General features: G+C 47.8%; 1 protein-coding gene across 4 annotated transcripts in view; it reads left to right on the plus strand.

The window, feature by feature from the left end:
• The window catches only part of CCDC18 (coiled-coil domain containing 18), a 574,107-nt gene that overhangs the window by 269,181 nt on the left and 287,495 nt on the right, over nt 1–17,431 (plus strand). For all 4 annotated transcript variants that reach the window (XM_069232377.1, XM_069232374.1, XM_069232375.1 and 1 more), the window contains one exon: nt 16,631–16,747. In XM_069232377.1, the coding sequence (XP_069088478.1) occupies nt 16,631–16,747 (117 nt within the window). The remainder of the gene's footprint in view (nt 1–16,630; nt 16,748–17,431) is intronic.

The following is a 17,431-nucleotide window of genomic DNA, read 5'->3' on the forward strand; positions in this document are numbered from 1 at the left end:
GCCGATTGTCCAAGACAAAAACCCCTTGTCGCCACCTTGAGGGCCTCCCATTCCGTGGATCTAGAGGTGGTGGATCCACTGTTAAATTGAATATGGTCAGTCAGGTGCTGTCTCAGGGTGTCTCTATATGCTGGGTCCTCAAGTGCTGTAGGGGACAATCTCCAGGCCGGAATGGGGGGCCTAATCTCTGCCGCCATCCATGTTACTAATAGAGGGTTGTGGTCGGACAGTGTACGGCCCAGATATTCTGAGTGAACCATCCCACGTGCAAGGTCTGCCGTACATGCCACCCTGTCGATTCTGGTGTGGAGTCGGTGAAGGCCCGAATAATATGAGTAATCCCTGTCGTGTAAGTGTTGTTCCCGCCAAATATCCACCAGCCCCCAGTAGCTCATCCATTCACTAAGTTTCCCAGCTATCTTACTTGACACTGCACCCTGCAGTTGGGGGGAGGATCTATCCAAGTCTACATCCAATATACTATTGAAGTCCCCTCCAACCAAAAGCTCTCCTCTCCTCTGGCGGGTGAGGTGGCTCGACAATTTAGTCAAAAAGGGGATCTGGTCTTGATTTGGGGCATGCAGCATAGGACAATCGGTGTGCCGTATAACCTTCCCTCCAGAATCACGAACCTCCCCTCTCGATCTATGTTGGAAGTTTCTATCTCTAGGGGAACCCCTGCACGGATCCAGATCATTACTCCCCTTGCGTACGCTGAGTACTCTGTTGCGAACACCCGCCCCCTCCACCTACGTCTCAATCTCTCAGGTTCAACAGCCGCTAGGTGGGTCTCCTGTAGCATTGCTACCTGTATATTCCTCCTTTTTAAATAAGCCAGTATTTTGTGTCGTTTGGCCGGTGACCCCATCCCTCTAACGTTCCACGTTAAGAAATTGTATTCTGCCATGTTGGTGATTTTTAAATGTACATTGGCTACTCTTTGCTACTCTTACCGTCTGCTGTCCCCTGTTCATTAGTGAAGCACTGTTGTTACGCAACCATTCACCACCCCTTGCCATCCTAACTTGTAACTGCTTATCCCAACTCCCCCTCCCCAGGGCACCTCTCAAACAGTAGGCTGCCCAAAAACAGAAAAGACACCTGTGCAACAGTGCAGCATGTTTCATCTTTTAGTTGCAGTTCTCGCCAGTCCACCTGTACAGGCGAGATTCCAGTAGGGGGGTGGCTCTGCACGGAGGGGCCATTAGTACACCATTTGCGCCTGCCCCAGGGTGTCCGGTAAGCCTCTGGGCCTCAGAGGTCATCTGCAGTCTGCGGGGTCACTACCGGGGCCTGCACCGAGCTGCTCGAGCCCCCCGCCGATGACATCACGGTCTCGTCCGATTCACCGCCAGAGTCCTCCCGGGGGGGGTCCCCTCTCCGTTCACACGGGCCGCTGCCTCCAGTGCTGCTCTTCTGCCACTTTCTTTTTGGTTCTGGGATGGCGCCAAGTGTGGGCGACTTCGGGTCCGTCTTCCCCTGGGGGCCGGCGCGGTCCACCTCCGGTCGGGCCCCCCCTCCCGAGCCGTTCTGTCTGGGTCCCATGGGCTTCCAACCATTCCCATGCCTCCTCCGGGGATTGAAGAAATGTTGTTTTACTGTCTAGCATTACTTTCAGCTTAGCCGGGTACAGCAACGAATATTGTATACCTTCGTCCCTTAGAGCCCTATTGACTGCCATGTATGAGGCACGCTTACTCTGTACCTCTACTGTAAAGTCCGGGAACAGCGTGACTTCGCCATTTGCTACCTTAAATGGGCCCTCTTCTCGCGCCCTTTGTAGCAAGATGTCCCTGTCTCTATAGTGCAGTAATCTTGCGATCACCACTTGGGGGGGCCTGCCCGGCGCCAGGGGCCTCGCAGGCACACGGTGTGCTCTTTCCAGAGTGTAGAATGAAGTCAGCCGGCCCGGTGCCACCACTGTGCTCAAACATTTTTCCAGGAATTCCACATCTTTTTGATCCTTCTGCCCCCTCCGGGAGGCCCACCACTCGCACGTTATTCCGCCGGCTTCTCCCCTCTGCGTCCTCAGCTCTTCGCTCTAGTCGCATCACTCTATCTCTGAGATGCGACATTTCGGCCTGCAGGTCTTTTTGTTTTGGTGCGATGTCGGCCAGTGTGGTTTCTGTTTCTTTGACTCTGTCCGATAATTTGTGATGGTCAGCCCTCAAAGGGCCCAGTTCGACCGCGACCTGATTGATGTCGTGTTGCAGTGTTAACTTAGTGTCTTCTATCGCACCTAATATTTTGTCCAGGGTGTCCTGTACATTGACCTGCAGTGGACCCTGCACGTCCCCCCCCTTGCGCCCGGGGTCGCTGTGCTGTCCATGACTTTAGCCTTGTGGCGGTTCTTAGGGGACATCGATTGCGTAGGAGATCGTCCCCCCCAGTGGCGAATCGGACCACGGTGCGTTAGTTCAGGGGATCCCCCATCTAGGACTTCCGTCTCAAGCACAGTTCAAAGCTGCGTCGCTGTGCCTTACCCCTGGGCCGTCGGCCGTCCGCTGATACTCAGCTCCTCGATTGGCATGCCCCAGTCGGGGTCACCCCAGGACTCTCATCTCCCTAGGTGCAGCTGGGTGATCCTTCATGTTCTGTGGTCCGGGGCCCGCCATGCCAGCCCCAAGCTCAGGGGCCAGCGCTCCGTTCGCGCAGTAGGCCACCACGGGCACGACTATCCAACAGGGGGCCCCTCTATCCGCCGATCATCTCGTTCGGCCGGGGGTCCGGTACTTTCCTCCTTCAGGGCGGCCCTCCCGGGGCCCGGCCCGTTCCGCAGGTGCGTGCCGGTGTTTAAAGTGGGTGTCCGCTACACTAGAGGCCCCCTCCGCCAGACACACCGTGCCGCATGCAGGGTCAACGCCACAGCAAGGTTCCCGTCAGCCGGGTCCCACTCTAGGCCCAGGGGCTCCGGTCGCGCACGTTCTTGTTGCTTCTCCTTACTTGCGAGGATGGGGGCCCGCACGCACCCCAGGCCGCCGTCACACCGTCCTCCGCGGTCTCGGGAACATGAGGCTTTCCACTATCAGCCCTGCAGCAACCTCCAGACAGGAGGGGGGCCACCCCGCCTCCCCAGCCGCGATCGGCCGGCTCCCCCTCAAACGGCGCGCGGTCCCACGTCCAGCCGCACGCCCGCTCACTTGCTCAGTCCGGCTCCCGGCATTAACGCGGCGACAGGCCCCAGGCCGTGGGGCTCGCCGGCCGTCTCCAACGGGCTCCGCCAGGCTCGCTCTGGGCTCCGCTGGTGCTCGGGTCACCCACACGGGTCCCCGCTCTCGCTCCCCGTCAATTTGCCCCGGGGGGTAGCCCAGGATAACAGGAGAAGTTTAGGCCCCTCCTGAGCAGACGGATCAAGCGTGCGCCATCTTCGGCTTCGTGGCCACGCCCCGTGTGGCCAGTACAGTTAATGGGTCCGCATCTGTCTTTTGCTGGGAACCAAACACCCCATTGTAGCGCTCAACTCTCGCAGGGTAGCGATGCAGAGCAGTCCACGGCCTACTCGAGGGAGGTGGTGTGGGCGAGCAATCCCCATTCATAGATGCACATTAATAACACTCAATCAATGATTGCCTAGTCTGTGCATTTTCTTTTATAAAAGGAAAAATTACCTTGGGAGCCTGTAAGTCCTCCATGTTATGCCAGCTCCTGCGCCCAGATGCACACTGTGCAGCTGACCTTCCCACTCCCCTAGACAGGGGTGCGGGGAAGGTGGGCCGTGTGTGTGTGTGGGGGGGGTGTGGCAGCAGGCCTCCGTCTTCTCTGCAACTCGGGGTCCAGGGAGGGGGTTCTGGGTCCCTTTTGGGAGTCGCAAGAGGGCGTGACAGCGCTCTTTCACTGGTGGCAAAAAAACAGGGCCGAGGGAAGGGGTCCTGGTCCCACTCCCTCCCTCCTTCATGGGGGAGCGCAAAGGCACTCCCACCCGGCATTATTATCCACAGAGCCCAGGGATGGGGTCCTGAGTCCCTCACTCGCTGTGCAAGGGGGTGCGACGGCGCATCCTCATTACTGTTCTTCATGGGTAGCCCCCAGTCCCTGGCCTACTCCAGAGCAAAGGTGAAACTGGCACGCTTTGTTGCCAGTGCAGGCAAAAGGATCAAGTTCATCCACTTTGAAATGGTCACAACTTAAGTCCCCTTGGGCCAATTTAGCTGATCTTGGTCTCTTTTAGCTCCTGGTGGCAAGCCCTAGCCACCTGGAGCACTTGATTCAGGCCGTGTGGTCTCCAATGGCAACACACAGTTTAGGGAGCAGGTTTCACTAGCTTCCTGTGCCAGCCTTTCACTTTGTTGTCTCTCTGGGCTTTGCTCCCTCCTTGAGCAGGAGCCCAGTCTTTTCCCTAACCTGGTCCTCAGGGAATGTAAGGGAACCAATTTCCGTGGTCCTGAGGGAGTGTCTCACTGGTCCTGGGGTCAATTGGCAGTCAGTATGTTCCTCCTTCCAGTTGTCCATGATGGTTGCCTTCAGTTCAAGTGTTCTGCAGAAAAGCACAAGCAAGAGAGAGCCCTCTTCCCTGCGCAGGACCTTTTAAATGGGGTCTGGAATGTCCAACAGGGCTGTACCTATGGCCTATCCTGACGTGCCTCCTCAGCTCTCCTGGCCATGACCCATCCTCCCTGCATAGTCTTCTGGGATAGCTCAAATGGTGTTACCCAGGAATCACTTGCCACATGTGCTCCGTGGGTCTCAGCTCCACTCTCGCTAACATCACTGCCAGGGCCTTCCCCAGCAAATCTTTAAAAAAAAACCTTCTCCTGGTTTGCTCCAGGGACCTGGACTCCCACCTTTGTTAGAGGCCTTGGGCAGGCGCTCTTCTTGGCACGGGATGACAGCTGTCTGATTGATGCAGAGCTATTCACCCACTCCTATCCTCCTTTAAAGCTGACTGTTATTTGCTCCCTTTGATGGGTAAGTCCTTTGTTCCTGCAGCTGGAGAGAAAAATAATTAGCCCAGCAGGGTCATAAAAAATTCCTGGGCTCTGATCCTTAGCTGAGACAGAGAAATATGTGGTTCCTGGATGACCCATAAGCTGTAGAGATATATTTTTGGACTTAACAGAATTGTAATTTTCACACAGGTTACAGTGTACATGGGTGGACTCTGGAGTCTGTAGACCAAGGGGAACCAGAGCTGCACCCTAAGGTAGCCTTTCCTATAGGTGTATAATGGAGTGTCACTACAGTCAAGATAGTAAAACACACTGACTTTTCCTACATTGTATATCCACGTTATAAGGCCTATTCCAGGTCACTGCCCAACCCTGCATAGTCCCTTCTGTGCCATGCTACCTGTGCGCAGTTCCTGGGCTTCAAACGTCAGAAGTCGCCCACACGCAGCCCTGTGTTCATATGTAACCAGCCAAGTGCCTCTTACCCTTGCTGTGTCTCAGCAGCCTTATCTTAAAAGGCATACACTGGCAGTAAACATGCACAGTCCATTTTACCGTGAGTTTACCATGGGTGAGTCACAGGTTACAAGGCTCCCCTCTAGTAAAAGGTCAGACACCAGCTGATAACAAAGCAAAAGGTCCAGGTAGATAAGTTGGTCAGAACCACCTTCTCACACTCCCTGCCTAACCACAGCAATTGTCAATGCTTGTTTGCATTTAGAGTGAAAAACTGTGATTTGTAAATTGCTTAACAATTCATACCGCTGGCGCTCTTTGGTGAATTTTGTTAGTTTTGGTGTCTACAAATTCATAATAATGAGATATGCTTTTATAAATTTGTGTTGAATTTCCTTTGTGTCATGTTTCTTTCTTATTCAGTTGTTTGGTACTTCTGAATGCTTTACACTAGTTTCTTTGCTAAAGCCTGACTGTCTGCCATCCTACCCTCCCAGAGTTGAGCTAAGGCTTTAGGAACAAACCTGACTGGACCCAAGACAGATATGTGAATTTATTACACAATAAGGTCGCACAACCACACTGTGAGAATGTGGGTTCTTGGTTGACAGAGGTGTAAGCCATGGTCAAGCAACAGCCATAATCCCTTGCACGGTAAACCACAAAGTCATTAAATTAACCTGTGCTTAACCCTAGGTAGCTTGGCACCAGAAGCAGTTAGGCTTAACTTAGAGGCAATGTGTAAAGTATTTATGCAGTACACAAACAGTAATAAAGTGAAAACACAATACAATAAAAATCCCAAACCAATTTAGAGTACATGTTATTGTATTTGACACCCAAGCCATCAATATACAATGAGTAGAACCAGAGTTATGATTTTTTATAAGTTTAGGGTTCAAAATAGCTCATTAAAGCAAAATACGCCAACTGCGAATATCTGGTTGCAATAGACTGGGGCAAAATCAAACGTTGAGGCCGACCACAATGGAGCGCAGTTCGGAAACACAGAGTGGATTGGGACTGGTCAGTGCTTACCTTCGGAATTAGAATATTTTTGAAGAAAACATCTCTGAGAAGGTATAAGTTCAGCTGGGCAAGGCTGCAGGAGCGTCAGTGAAGGGAGGGCCATTGTCTGATATCAGTGGAGTGAAGCTGTGGTGATGATTTTTACCTTAGGACTTACTTGTTGAGATGGAAATCGAAAATCTCCAGCAGGACGAAGCAGAAGGCTGTAGCCAAAGACAGTTTCACGAGGTCAGATATCCCTTTTACGAAAGGCACCACAACCAAGGGTCCAGGAGTGGATGGAGACCTCTTGGGGGTTCAGGACACACTCAGGCTGAGCGCAGGTGCAGGTGCAGGTTCAAGATGGTAGGAGCCTGTTATGTCCCAGTGGCTTTAAATAGGAGGCTAGCAAACTAGCCCTTGGAGTCACTTCTGGAAGTTCTAGGTACACCTGAAGATGCATATCTCAACAGCAGGCTTGGCCACTGAGAGTTCAAGTCCGGTTTCAGGCAGCAAAGCAATCCTCCTAGGTACATCTGCAGTCTGGCAGTGTGCGAAGCAGGTCACAGCAGCAGGTAGTCCTCTGAGAGTCCTTCCGTGGGTTCAGTAGTGAACTGAAGATTGAGTCAGAGAGCCCTATTTTTATACCCTGGTGCCCTGCTGCTAGAAGGTGGGAGAAGTTTCCAAAATGGTTCTTTAGAGTTTCAGGAGTTTCCTGCCTCACTTCCCTGGCTCCTAGCTGGCTGCACTGACAATACAGGACTGTTAAGTCTATTATGTGGTGGCACAGTACAGCCTATTCAGTTGCAAGTGGGGCTGTCCTTGGCTCCACTCTCCAATCCTGCTAGTGGAAAGGTTATTCAGGATCTGCTAATCCCACTATTGTGTGACTGGGGGAATTCAGAAAGTCTCAACTAACAGTTACACCCAGTCATAAGACCTAAGCCAGGGTGCAGGGACAGAGAGCAAAGTGCTGGAAAATGTCAACTTTCTAAAAGTGGCATTTTCAAACTTGTAATGATAAATCAAACTTTACCATTAAAGAGAGTTTATCATTACTAGTTCAGAGATTCCAAACATACCATATCCACCTCTTCTCTTTTAGGAGTTACAACTTATGAAACGTAATAAGAAATCCTCATTGTTAAGCTATGAGAGGGGTATGCCCCACAGTTGAAAAACAAATTTGGGAGTTTTTCACTACTAGGACATGTAAAGCTTTAAAGTACATGTCTTACCTTTTAATTAAACAGCCTTCTGCCCTATGGGCTACATAGGGCCTGCCTTATAGGGTGACATGGGTAATAAAAGGGAAGTTTAAGGCATGGCAAGGGGTTTTAAATGCCAAGTCGACAAGGCAGTAAGTAGGGCACTGCCTTCAGGCTGATATGGCAGGCCTGGGACATTTTTTGAAGTGCTTTTTAAGTGGGTGGCACAATATGTGTTGCAAGACCACTGGTAGCGTTTAATTTACAGGCCCTGGGTGTATGGTATACCACTCTACAAGATACTTACAAGTCAAATAAGTATGCCAATCAGGCATATGCCAATCAAACCATGTTTAGGGGAGTGAGCTCACATGCTTTAGCACTGGTCATCAGTAGTAAAGTGCAGAGTCCTAAGGCCAACAGAGCATTTCCTCATGGATGTCACCTTGAAAGATATCTGGGCTCAAACTCTGTCTGCATGTAGTGTCTGAGTTATAGGGCCTGACCATGACATTTCTGCTTGTTACCCATGAAACTTCATGCATCAGAAAGCCTTCAGGGAGCAGGAAGACTAACTATTTTTGGCTTAGGCCTATTAAGGACACAGCAAAATAGTCCCTCTCCCCTTCTTCAGGTAAATCATTTGATAATGGAGCAAATCTCTAATAGGTTCTCTCGCATGAAAAATGAACGCCACAGAAAAGGAGAAATCCTTAACATGCCTGAGGAAATAGTCCCGCACCATGGACCGTCCAGAGAGTCTGCAGTGACACCAGACTCTTCCTTCCCTTCAGAGTGGACACCTGTCCTTAAACCTAAACTGGATTTTCTATCTCTATGGACTCCACCTTCTCAGGGCAAAGCCTTTTTACAGCCCATGCTGTATATAGTCAAGACTGTCCCCTCATTCCTCTGGGGGCTACTATGATTCTCAAGGGTGGACCACATTCCTGTGTGCTTGACTATTCCAGCATATGTGACCCAGACACCACCTCGCTCTGCATCTCTGCAAGCTCTGGTCCTTGTGCCGACTCCATGAATGATGATTCTGTCATTGTCCTTGGGCGACTCTTGGAGTTTTTCTTAAGTGCTGTTTGAGCCCTCAAAGTTTGTGGAAATTGTTAAAGTGGCTGGAGGTAATGTAAAAACTTCCTCTTGCTGATCCTCTTTCTGTATCGCAGAGATTTGCACACATGGAAGACATCTGAGCTTGACATGCCTAACCAGAATTGTATAAGCATTAAGGAAGATGACTTAGAGGTGGGCAGCCTCCTTCCAACGTGTCTCTCACATGCAAGGTTTTCTTGAATCTTCAATTTGCTAGTGGCTTGGAGACCTCTCCAGAAGGTAGTATCCCCTATCTTTTAGGACCTCCCTCTTAGGACATTTGTCCCCTTATGTCTGTTGTGGTTAAAACAGCGTTTGAGTTGTCCTTGCCATATACAGAGACAAAATCGAATTCTTAAAGAAATCCAACAGCTGTTTTTGGCAGCTCCTAACCTCTTCAGTTGTTGAACACAGCAGTACATGGACAAGTGCTGGCTGCCTGAGAGAAATATTTTCGTGCCATGCAGTGCACAAGTAGTTTGCTCGGCACCATAGACTTGTGCCATCTGATCCAAAATTCCTAATCTGCACATCCCTCTCCAAAGGGCCTGGTAGTTCTAGAATCTTCAGCTACACAGAAGCCCAATCCTTTCCCTACTGCACAACTGAACCTTGAGTCCACGTCTCTTGTTTCTATGAGTTGTAACACCTTTGTTTCGAGCCATCTAGCTCTTTGCACTGCAGAAAACTTATACCTCCTCAGACAGTACTTGCAGGCCTTGGGGGGGAGGGGGGGGAGGTATTGTGAAACCAACTTTAATTTGCCTCATGGATCACATAAAGGAACTGTCTTCTGATTTGGTGAGTGACTTTCTGGATGCCTCCAGGCAAATTCCTACGTGTGGCCTAGACTTGACTGACTAAGTGGCCCATTCTTTGGCTATGGCAGTTACTCGACTTGGCATGCCCAGGGGTGTTCTTCTGGCTTTTCGAGAATTACAAGGTTGCTTAGATGGATATACTGTTTGATAGAGACTGTATGACGAAAGCAGACTCATTCTTATGAGTGCTTCAAAAACATCAGCAATATTGTTGTTTGCAAGGCTTTTCTTTAGGGACCAGTCTTCTCAGCAGCGTCCACCATCACAGCCTTTTCATACTCCACAACCTTTTGTGGAAGTGGTGGATCTAAGGGACACCAGTGCAACCAACAGCAGCAGCACCAGCCCCTCTTCTTCTGGCTCTACCACTTCAAAACCACTTTGATCTATTGTCATTCCCCTGTCCATGTAAGCCTAGGTTGTGGCTCAGTTGAAAGGATGTGCTTGCCTTTCAAATTGCCTCTGGCTGCAGCTCTTGGGTGTGTTTCTAGCTCTTGGTTATGGCACAGTATAAAAGCAAGGCCCAGATTGAACCTGTGTGCTTGCATTGGAGACTTCCGAGTAAGAGGCAGCAGCATTGTAAGGAAACCAGGATATTAGTTGTGCAGGATATAAGGGCTGAGCAAGTAGTAGGTCCATATTATCCCCTGACTGGGAGCCATTGTAGAACCTAACTCTGTCAGGTTAGTGAAGCAGAGCAGTCCAAGGCCTATTCAGGGAGGTGGTATGGGCTAATTATCAACATTTGCTGATTTGCAACAATAACGCTTAATAAATGATTGCCCAGTCTGTGCGTTTTCATTGGAAAAGGAAAAATAAATTCATTCTGCACGCACTACTCCATACTATTCACGAATGTACAAATACATACATAAGGTTGGCGGACTTACCTTTGGTGACATTCTGAAAGCACATTTGACCCCCAAAAATCACAGTATTCTCCCCCGCTAGATAGCACATTAGTATGTAAGAAGTTGTCACTTTAAATAAAGCAGGTCTATTGGCTTTGTCAAGGTTACCACATTAAAAACCATGGACCACATATTAAACACCATCTCTCTATCACTAAAATTCTTAACCACGTTTTACATGCAATCATCACTGTATCATGTTTAAACCACCTTAGGCCACAGAACATGCAGCCATAGAACCAAATGACTGGGGGTCCGCTGTAGAACAAAGTTTCCATGCTTAGGAGTGTTTAAATCTTTGAGGAGAAGCCATGGGGGTCTTAAATTCCTTGACCCTAGAATTCAAGGGTCACTGTTTAAATTCCTTTGGCGGGACTGCTGCAGCCCCTGCTACCCCCACCCCACAACTCGAGTTAAAAGCGCAGGTTGCGCACCTGCCTTTAGGGGCCACCACAAGATGAGAAAACTTTGAGCAAAACAACCCCCCCGCCCAACCTCCCCCCAATAAGGCATTTTGGGGCACTCCGTCTAAGTAGTATGCACTCCTAGCTGACCCAGCCAGCTCCCTGCCCAGCCCAGCTTGCACTGCAGTTTCCTGGCACAGGAGCCGGTGGCTTTGTTCTCACTGCTCGCTTTGTGCAAGCAGGGTGCTTGAGTTGGATTGGCTGCCCCTCTCCCCCGAACATGGGCACAGGAAGTGGGGGTGAGCCCACCATTCCTGTGGGAGGGCTTGATGGCTCTGCCCCTTCCTTCCTTTATGTTGGAGGCCATGGGATGGGGCCCTGCGTCCCAAGCTTACTGTTTCAGGGCTTTGGGTCCCAGAGATTAGGTCCCTTCCTGTGCATTTGGGGCCCGAGGATGGGGTTCCGGGCTCCATTACTTCAGATGCAGGCCAGTGGGGATGGGGTCACTGGGGCTGGACGAACTCTGGGTCTCCCTGGACCATGAATTATTAATGATGCTTGTGTTGACCCCCCTAGGCAGTGGCCCATCCTGGGACTATTTCAGAAATGTGTGGTGGAGCCCCACACACTCCTTCGGTTGAGCTTGGGGTCAAATGCAAATCTTTCCTCTTGAATATCTCTGGCCCTGTTTAGCTGATTTCTTTGATTCTTGGCTCATTTTGCTCCTGGTGGCAAGCGTTAGCCACTTGGAGCCATTTCAGCAGGGATCCTGGTCTCTAACTTGGCACACATTGCCGGGAGCTGGGGTCACTGGCTCCCTGTGCCACCTTTTCTGTTTGGCTTGGTCTCTGGTTTTCATCGACTCCTGCTGAGGCAAGAACTTCCCTGAACTGTTTCTTAGGGAAAGTAAGGAAGCCAGCCTTATAGGTGCTGGACAGACCTACTGCTCCCAGCATCCATGGTCTATTAGGGCATCAAGAGCCTTGTCCTTCCAGCTGTCCATGGTGTGGCCTCTGTCCAGTTCCACTGTTCAGTTCTACGTCTCTCCTCTGTGTAAGTGTTTTTTAGTGCATGCAGATTGTTCTAGATGCCAGGCATCCCTGGCCAATGCTAGGGTGCCACATCACCCCTATTCCAACCCTCCTGCACGACATACTGGGACAATCCAAGATGGAGCTGTCAAGTGCTTTCTGTGCCCATCTCCTCTGGAGGCCTCAGCTCCATCTCTGCCAGGGACATTCCCACCAAAACCTCAAAGAGGAACCCCTTTCTGTGTTGACTTCCAATGGCTCTCCCTCCTCTAAGTGGGCCTGGGCTGTCCCAATTCTGGTACAGTGAGACAGCTAATTAACACCTGCAGATTTCCCTGCCCACCCATGTCTCCTCAGGAGCTGAGTTAAGTTATTAACTTGCCCCAGCAATTCTGGACAACCTATAAGGTGTATCTGTAGGTTCTAGGGACCTGCATATTCAAACTTGGTGTACATGTTTCACCACAGTTTGATACCTGTGTTGCTCTACTTTAAACCAAGAGGAAACAATGCCAAAGAATGCAACATTCTTAGTCTGAGTAATGAATTTATTAAGGCACTTCCCAGATATCAAATAAAAGCATACAAAAATATGAACATAAGCATTTAACTTAAATACAGTGAAACACGTGTAGATGCCAAAATACTCACAGCAGTTAATCAGTGCTAGGCAGAAAATGTGCAATACATCAACAGTGAATATATGCAGTGAACATATATGTAGTCAAGCTAAATAATTAAGAATTAAAATGCATCACCATGGGGGTTGAATCCTTCATCCTTGCCAGCTTCAGGCTGAGGAACCCTGAATGGCAGGAGGTCTTCCCAACATGGGATTTTTTCCCTGAACAGTGCATCCAGTTTCAGGTGAGCTCCTTCCTCAGGGCCAGGTTTCCCCTCCTTATGTACCTTAAACAAACTCAAGAGGAAGATTCTAGCAATCACTCCCTCTCTTCGGTCATGAAAGTCAAGCGTTGGCTGTACTTTGTCTGTGTCGAAAGCATGCAAAAGAACGGGCCCTGCTCCAATGCACATTCCAGAGACAGAACTGTATTTTTCCTTGATGAAAACATTCCCAGGCTGAGACTATTATGTCTAATTACCACATCCCCCATGTTTTGTTCCAATATGGCACTGGTTCCCAATCTGTGCGCCACGACTCCCAGGTGCACCGTCAAAACGAGCCAGGGGCGCCGCACACAGTTTGGGAGCCACTGCACAACAAAATTAAGCAAACCCGTACTGCAGGCCTTACTCTCGAGAAGCTGAGGCACAGGGCGATTCTGTCACTACTTTGATGAATCACTTTCCTGAAACCGTAACAATTTTGAGAAAAATGCTGACAGAGCAACAGCAGTGCCTTGATGTTTACGCAGGGGGAGACATGCGTGTGCACCCACACACTCTCTACATTCAAAAGGACAAGCCCTCTGCTCCAGGGAAGTGTGTTTTTACCATTCTAACTCAATGCCCACGTGGTAAAGAGTAAATATTTCTGTTCAAATATTTCTTAAAGCACACACTTGAAAATACTAAAAACACATAAATGGAAACTATCTGTTGCTGGGAATAACACATGGAGGTGTGATTTATTGACCCTTTGCAGCCTGGTCTTGGCAGGTCTCTTGCCTCCGCCTCCTCCGGGATCATGACAGCCTGTGCCCGGGGCAGGGACTGAACTTAATATCAGAGTGATCCCTGCTGTGGAAGAGCTTTTCTGTGTCCCCCAGACTTGGCATCAGCATCATGGATACAAAGACTCCGGCTACGAGCATGTACTTAACAAGTGAGCCCAGACATTCTGTGTCTGTGAAAAACGAATCTAACATGTACAAATCATGGCATTGATAATTGTCTTGGTTCAGTTAGCTGGGTGGTATAAGCTCTGCGTTCCCCATTAGCAGTTGAGTGCTTAGGCGTTTCCACCATGTATAGCTTATTATTAAATTGAAGTCTGACCATGCCGAGGAGTTTGTGATGGCTAGAGGTGAATATGACAAGTACGTGAGAAGTGGTCTTCGAAAAGGGCCCAGTCTTTAGAGCTTGTCCAACAAACTGACCTCATTAAAGTTACTCAGAATTTCATTGTGGACCCTAACCCTAGTTTGTGATTGAATTCGTAAATGGAATACATGTGGAATATCAGGAAAAAGTGGTATTGTCACCTTCAAGGCCTGTTCTGTTTGTTGCACAAAAAAATTATTTTTGAAAATACGTTACAGGCTGTAATCACAAGATGGCAGAATAGGCACAGAACTTTGAAAATGATTACGCTGAACAGTGCAATAGGTTTTCACAGAATCTTGCAAACTAAGTGAACACAATATTTGGAACACCGCTTTTAGGCAGATATCCAGATGGAAATGAGACAGAGCAGCAAATGCGGGCTCAATCAAAGTGAACATTGTGCATTGCAAAATCATCAATAGTGATGGCATGCTATAATAACATTACATCAATATCCAACACACCCTCCTTCTTGAATGCAAAATGAAGGCACAATGTCCATTGTATGTATAATCCTTATAATGGGCAGGTGAATGTCTTTTCAACTTCCCATGCAATAATAAAATAGCCAAAGAAAGCCTTTTTAACCGGCGATGGTTTCCTTTGAAAATCATATACACATCACACAAACAGTATTGGCCATAATCTAATGAACTGTATCATGATATTCAATAGTGGTGGCAAAACTGATAAGACAATAGTAGCAATAAATGGCTTAAAAAATCTTCAAAGTGAAAGAAAATACTGGCTTGCCCAATCAATTATTTTTTCAGTATTTATTACAGAAACAAAACACAACTGAATATGTTTTGATACAACAGTAGTAACTGAGGGTGGGGTGGCAGCTATTTAAAATTAGAAGTCCTCCTGCAAATTGCATACACTGTGGTCACCAAAAGCAATTATTTAAAACAAAAGTAGTTTAAAAACATTCCATATGGCATGCAGACCCCAGTGCTCAAGAGTATTGTTTCTCACTCAGCCAATTACATTTTCTATTAAACTGTTTTATTTTTATTTTGTTATATCTATAATGACAATACCTTAATCTGCTTCATCTCAGTTATTTTCAGGGAGAAAAACAAAAGTACTCCGTAATCTGGGATTACATCCCCCCACCAGCCAAAAAATAAAAACCCTAACATAATGGGGAGCCGCCGCTAAAGCCCAGTATGTCAAGGGAGCCGTGGGTAGAAAATGTTTGGGAACCACTGCCTTAGACTACTTTATTCCCCAGATAAAGTGGTGCTGAGGTCTAACAGCCTTCGTGCCCAAGGCTGTGACTGCTTTTCATGTTGAGCACGAGCACTCCATCACCCTCCCAACATTCTTCACTTTGCCTCACCCATCGAAAAAAAAGAAAAGACTCCCTAGGCTAGACGCCAAGGGCAAGATGTGCAAAATGCAATTAAGCATTTCTTAAATATCGACTTCCTAGAAATAGCTATTTAAGGAATGCAAAACACTATGTACAGAGATACCAGTTTCCTCATAGTGATTCCTGCAGAGTAGGAATCACTATTAGGAAATCGGTATTAAGAAATCCCATTGCATTTTAGTCAATGGGCAGGTCTTGCATGGCCTAAACAGCGATTTCTTGTGAAGAAATCTCTATTTAGAAAATGCTAAAACAGGGATGGCAAAGGGCCAAAGGCCCCTCTTGGTGCACCCCAAAATAGGGGTGCACCTGCAATAAAAAAAAATCTATTCTATTGCAATAAAAAAAGCACTTTGGTCGGTGGTAATTGCATCTAACTAAATGCCTAAGTCACATTTAGGAAATGCTTTGCACATCAGAATAGGAATCGCAATCAGAGAATCCCTATTTGCGATTTCCTCTTCTGGGAATTGCAAATTGCGATTCCTACAAGGTAGAAATCGCAATTTGCGATTTCTTAAGGGCCTTATAAGAAAAGGCTGTGTTGCATTTCTTAACGGCCGGAAATACCGATTTAGACTGTTAAGAAATGCAGAAGGGCTTTGTATATCTGGCCCCAAGAGAGCCTTGTGGTTTTACAACAGTCATACCAAATCCCTGCGGGTGGATCATCAACTGGTTCTCTGGGACAGAGAAAGGCAAAATGGTGCTGAAAATGACCCTGTCAATCCGGATAGTCCTCTGCCTTAAGCTCTGCTACGGGTTGGTCAAGATGCAGTCTCTGGAAGGACTGAGGGCCCATTCTCCTAGGACCAAGGCTACTACCACTGTGTTGGCTCACAGAGTGCCTGCTTTGAATATGTCAGTCTGCAATGTGGTCTTAAGTGCACACTTTCAGGAAGCACTACAGCCTTGGTGGGCAGGCCCGACACTAAGGGCATTTCGCTTGTTTGCACATGCAGGACATTTCGACCTGAGCCTTTCATCCGATCCACCCCCCCAATAGGAGTTACTGCATTTTTTCTGTTTTAAAGTTGAGGAATCTGTGGTTAGTAGGTTTATAAAAGGCCTGGTAGAGTCTTTTACTCAAAGTTCCAGTCACTCAGTATTTACTCAATGGACTCAAAACAATTTTTCACCTGTGAGCACCAAAAGTCCAGGATATTAGATAATGCTTATCTTTACAAATACTCCCTATTAATAGGAAAGGTACTCTGTACTTATTTGGAATCATGATGTTGTCATTCATAAGCTTAGACAACACCACATAACCCCTTGTATATGTTGGCATTTGTCTTTGGTAAATTTTATTGTAACACTTGAATGCTTTAGGAAATAAAATATATAGTTTGACAAGTTTTTACCTTTTTCTGTGGCAAGACATTGTTGCATTCATTCTCTTCATGTTATCAGGTGAAACACCTAGATACAGCGCTGGCAATTTGTAAAGAGGAGCTGGAGTTGTATTTGAATCAGCTAGAAGAAAACAAAGAGAACTTTGAAAAGCAGATCACAAAGAAGTCTGAAGAGGTAAAAACATAATTGTTTAACCACTTTTCTTTATATTTTGTATCATATTGAGAGTGAACTGTTAGACAATCAAGCCTAATATCTGTAGATTTGTTTTACTTTAGTTTCATGTAAAGCTATTGATATAATTTTGTGATTCTGGGGTTTTTCTCCCATGGTTATTTGTATTTTCATATAGCATACTCCTGGCATCATAACACTTTATAATGATTCATTATGCATCTCCCAGTTATGAATAGATTGTTATTTTCGGGCTGGTCTGGTTCCAGGCAGGGCCAAGACTGATTTGAATATGTATGGGTCCAATTTGGAATATGTATGGGTCCAAACTGGGGTGGCGTGGGCCCAAATTGGGGTAGGTCCCATGCTCACTGCGATTCAAGCTAGCTTAGCTGATTTGCATAGGGCTGAGTCCATACTGGGGTGGCGTGGTGAGCAAAAACAATGGATTAAACCCAGATCTGTGACTAGGGGTGAATGTTTGCTTTGTTCAGCATTCTTTCCATCATCTGTTCTTTTTGCTTTTGTTGCCCTAAGTGGGAAAGGTATGCCCAGGAGTGGGTCACGTGCTCACTGTGCCACTGGATTCAAGCAGGCTTGCTTGAACACAGGCGATACCATGAAATCAGTCCCAGGATGCTTGTTTCCCGTCTAGGTAGGACCTGACCCAGCAGTTCGGGATGG

Source organism: Pleurodeles waltl, chromosome 4_2 (genome assembly GCF_031143425.1).
Source record: "Pleurodeles waltl isolate 20211129_DDA chromosome 4_2, aPleWal1.hap1.20221129, whole genome shotgun sequence".
Taxonomy (NCBI): Eukaryota; Metazoa; Chordata; class Amphibia; order Caudata; family Salamandridae; genus Pleurodeles; species Pleurodeles waltl.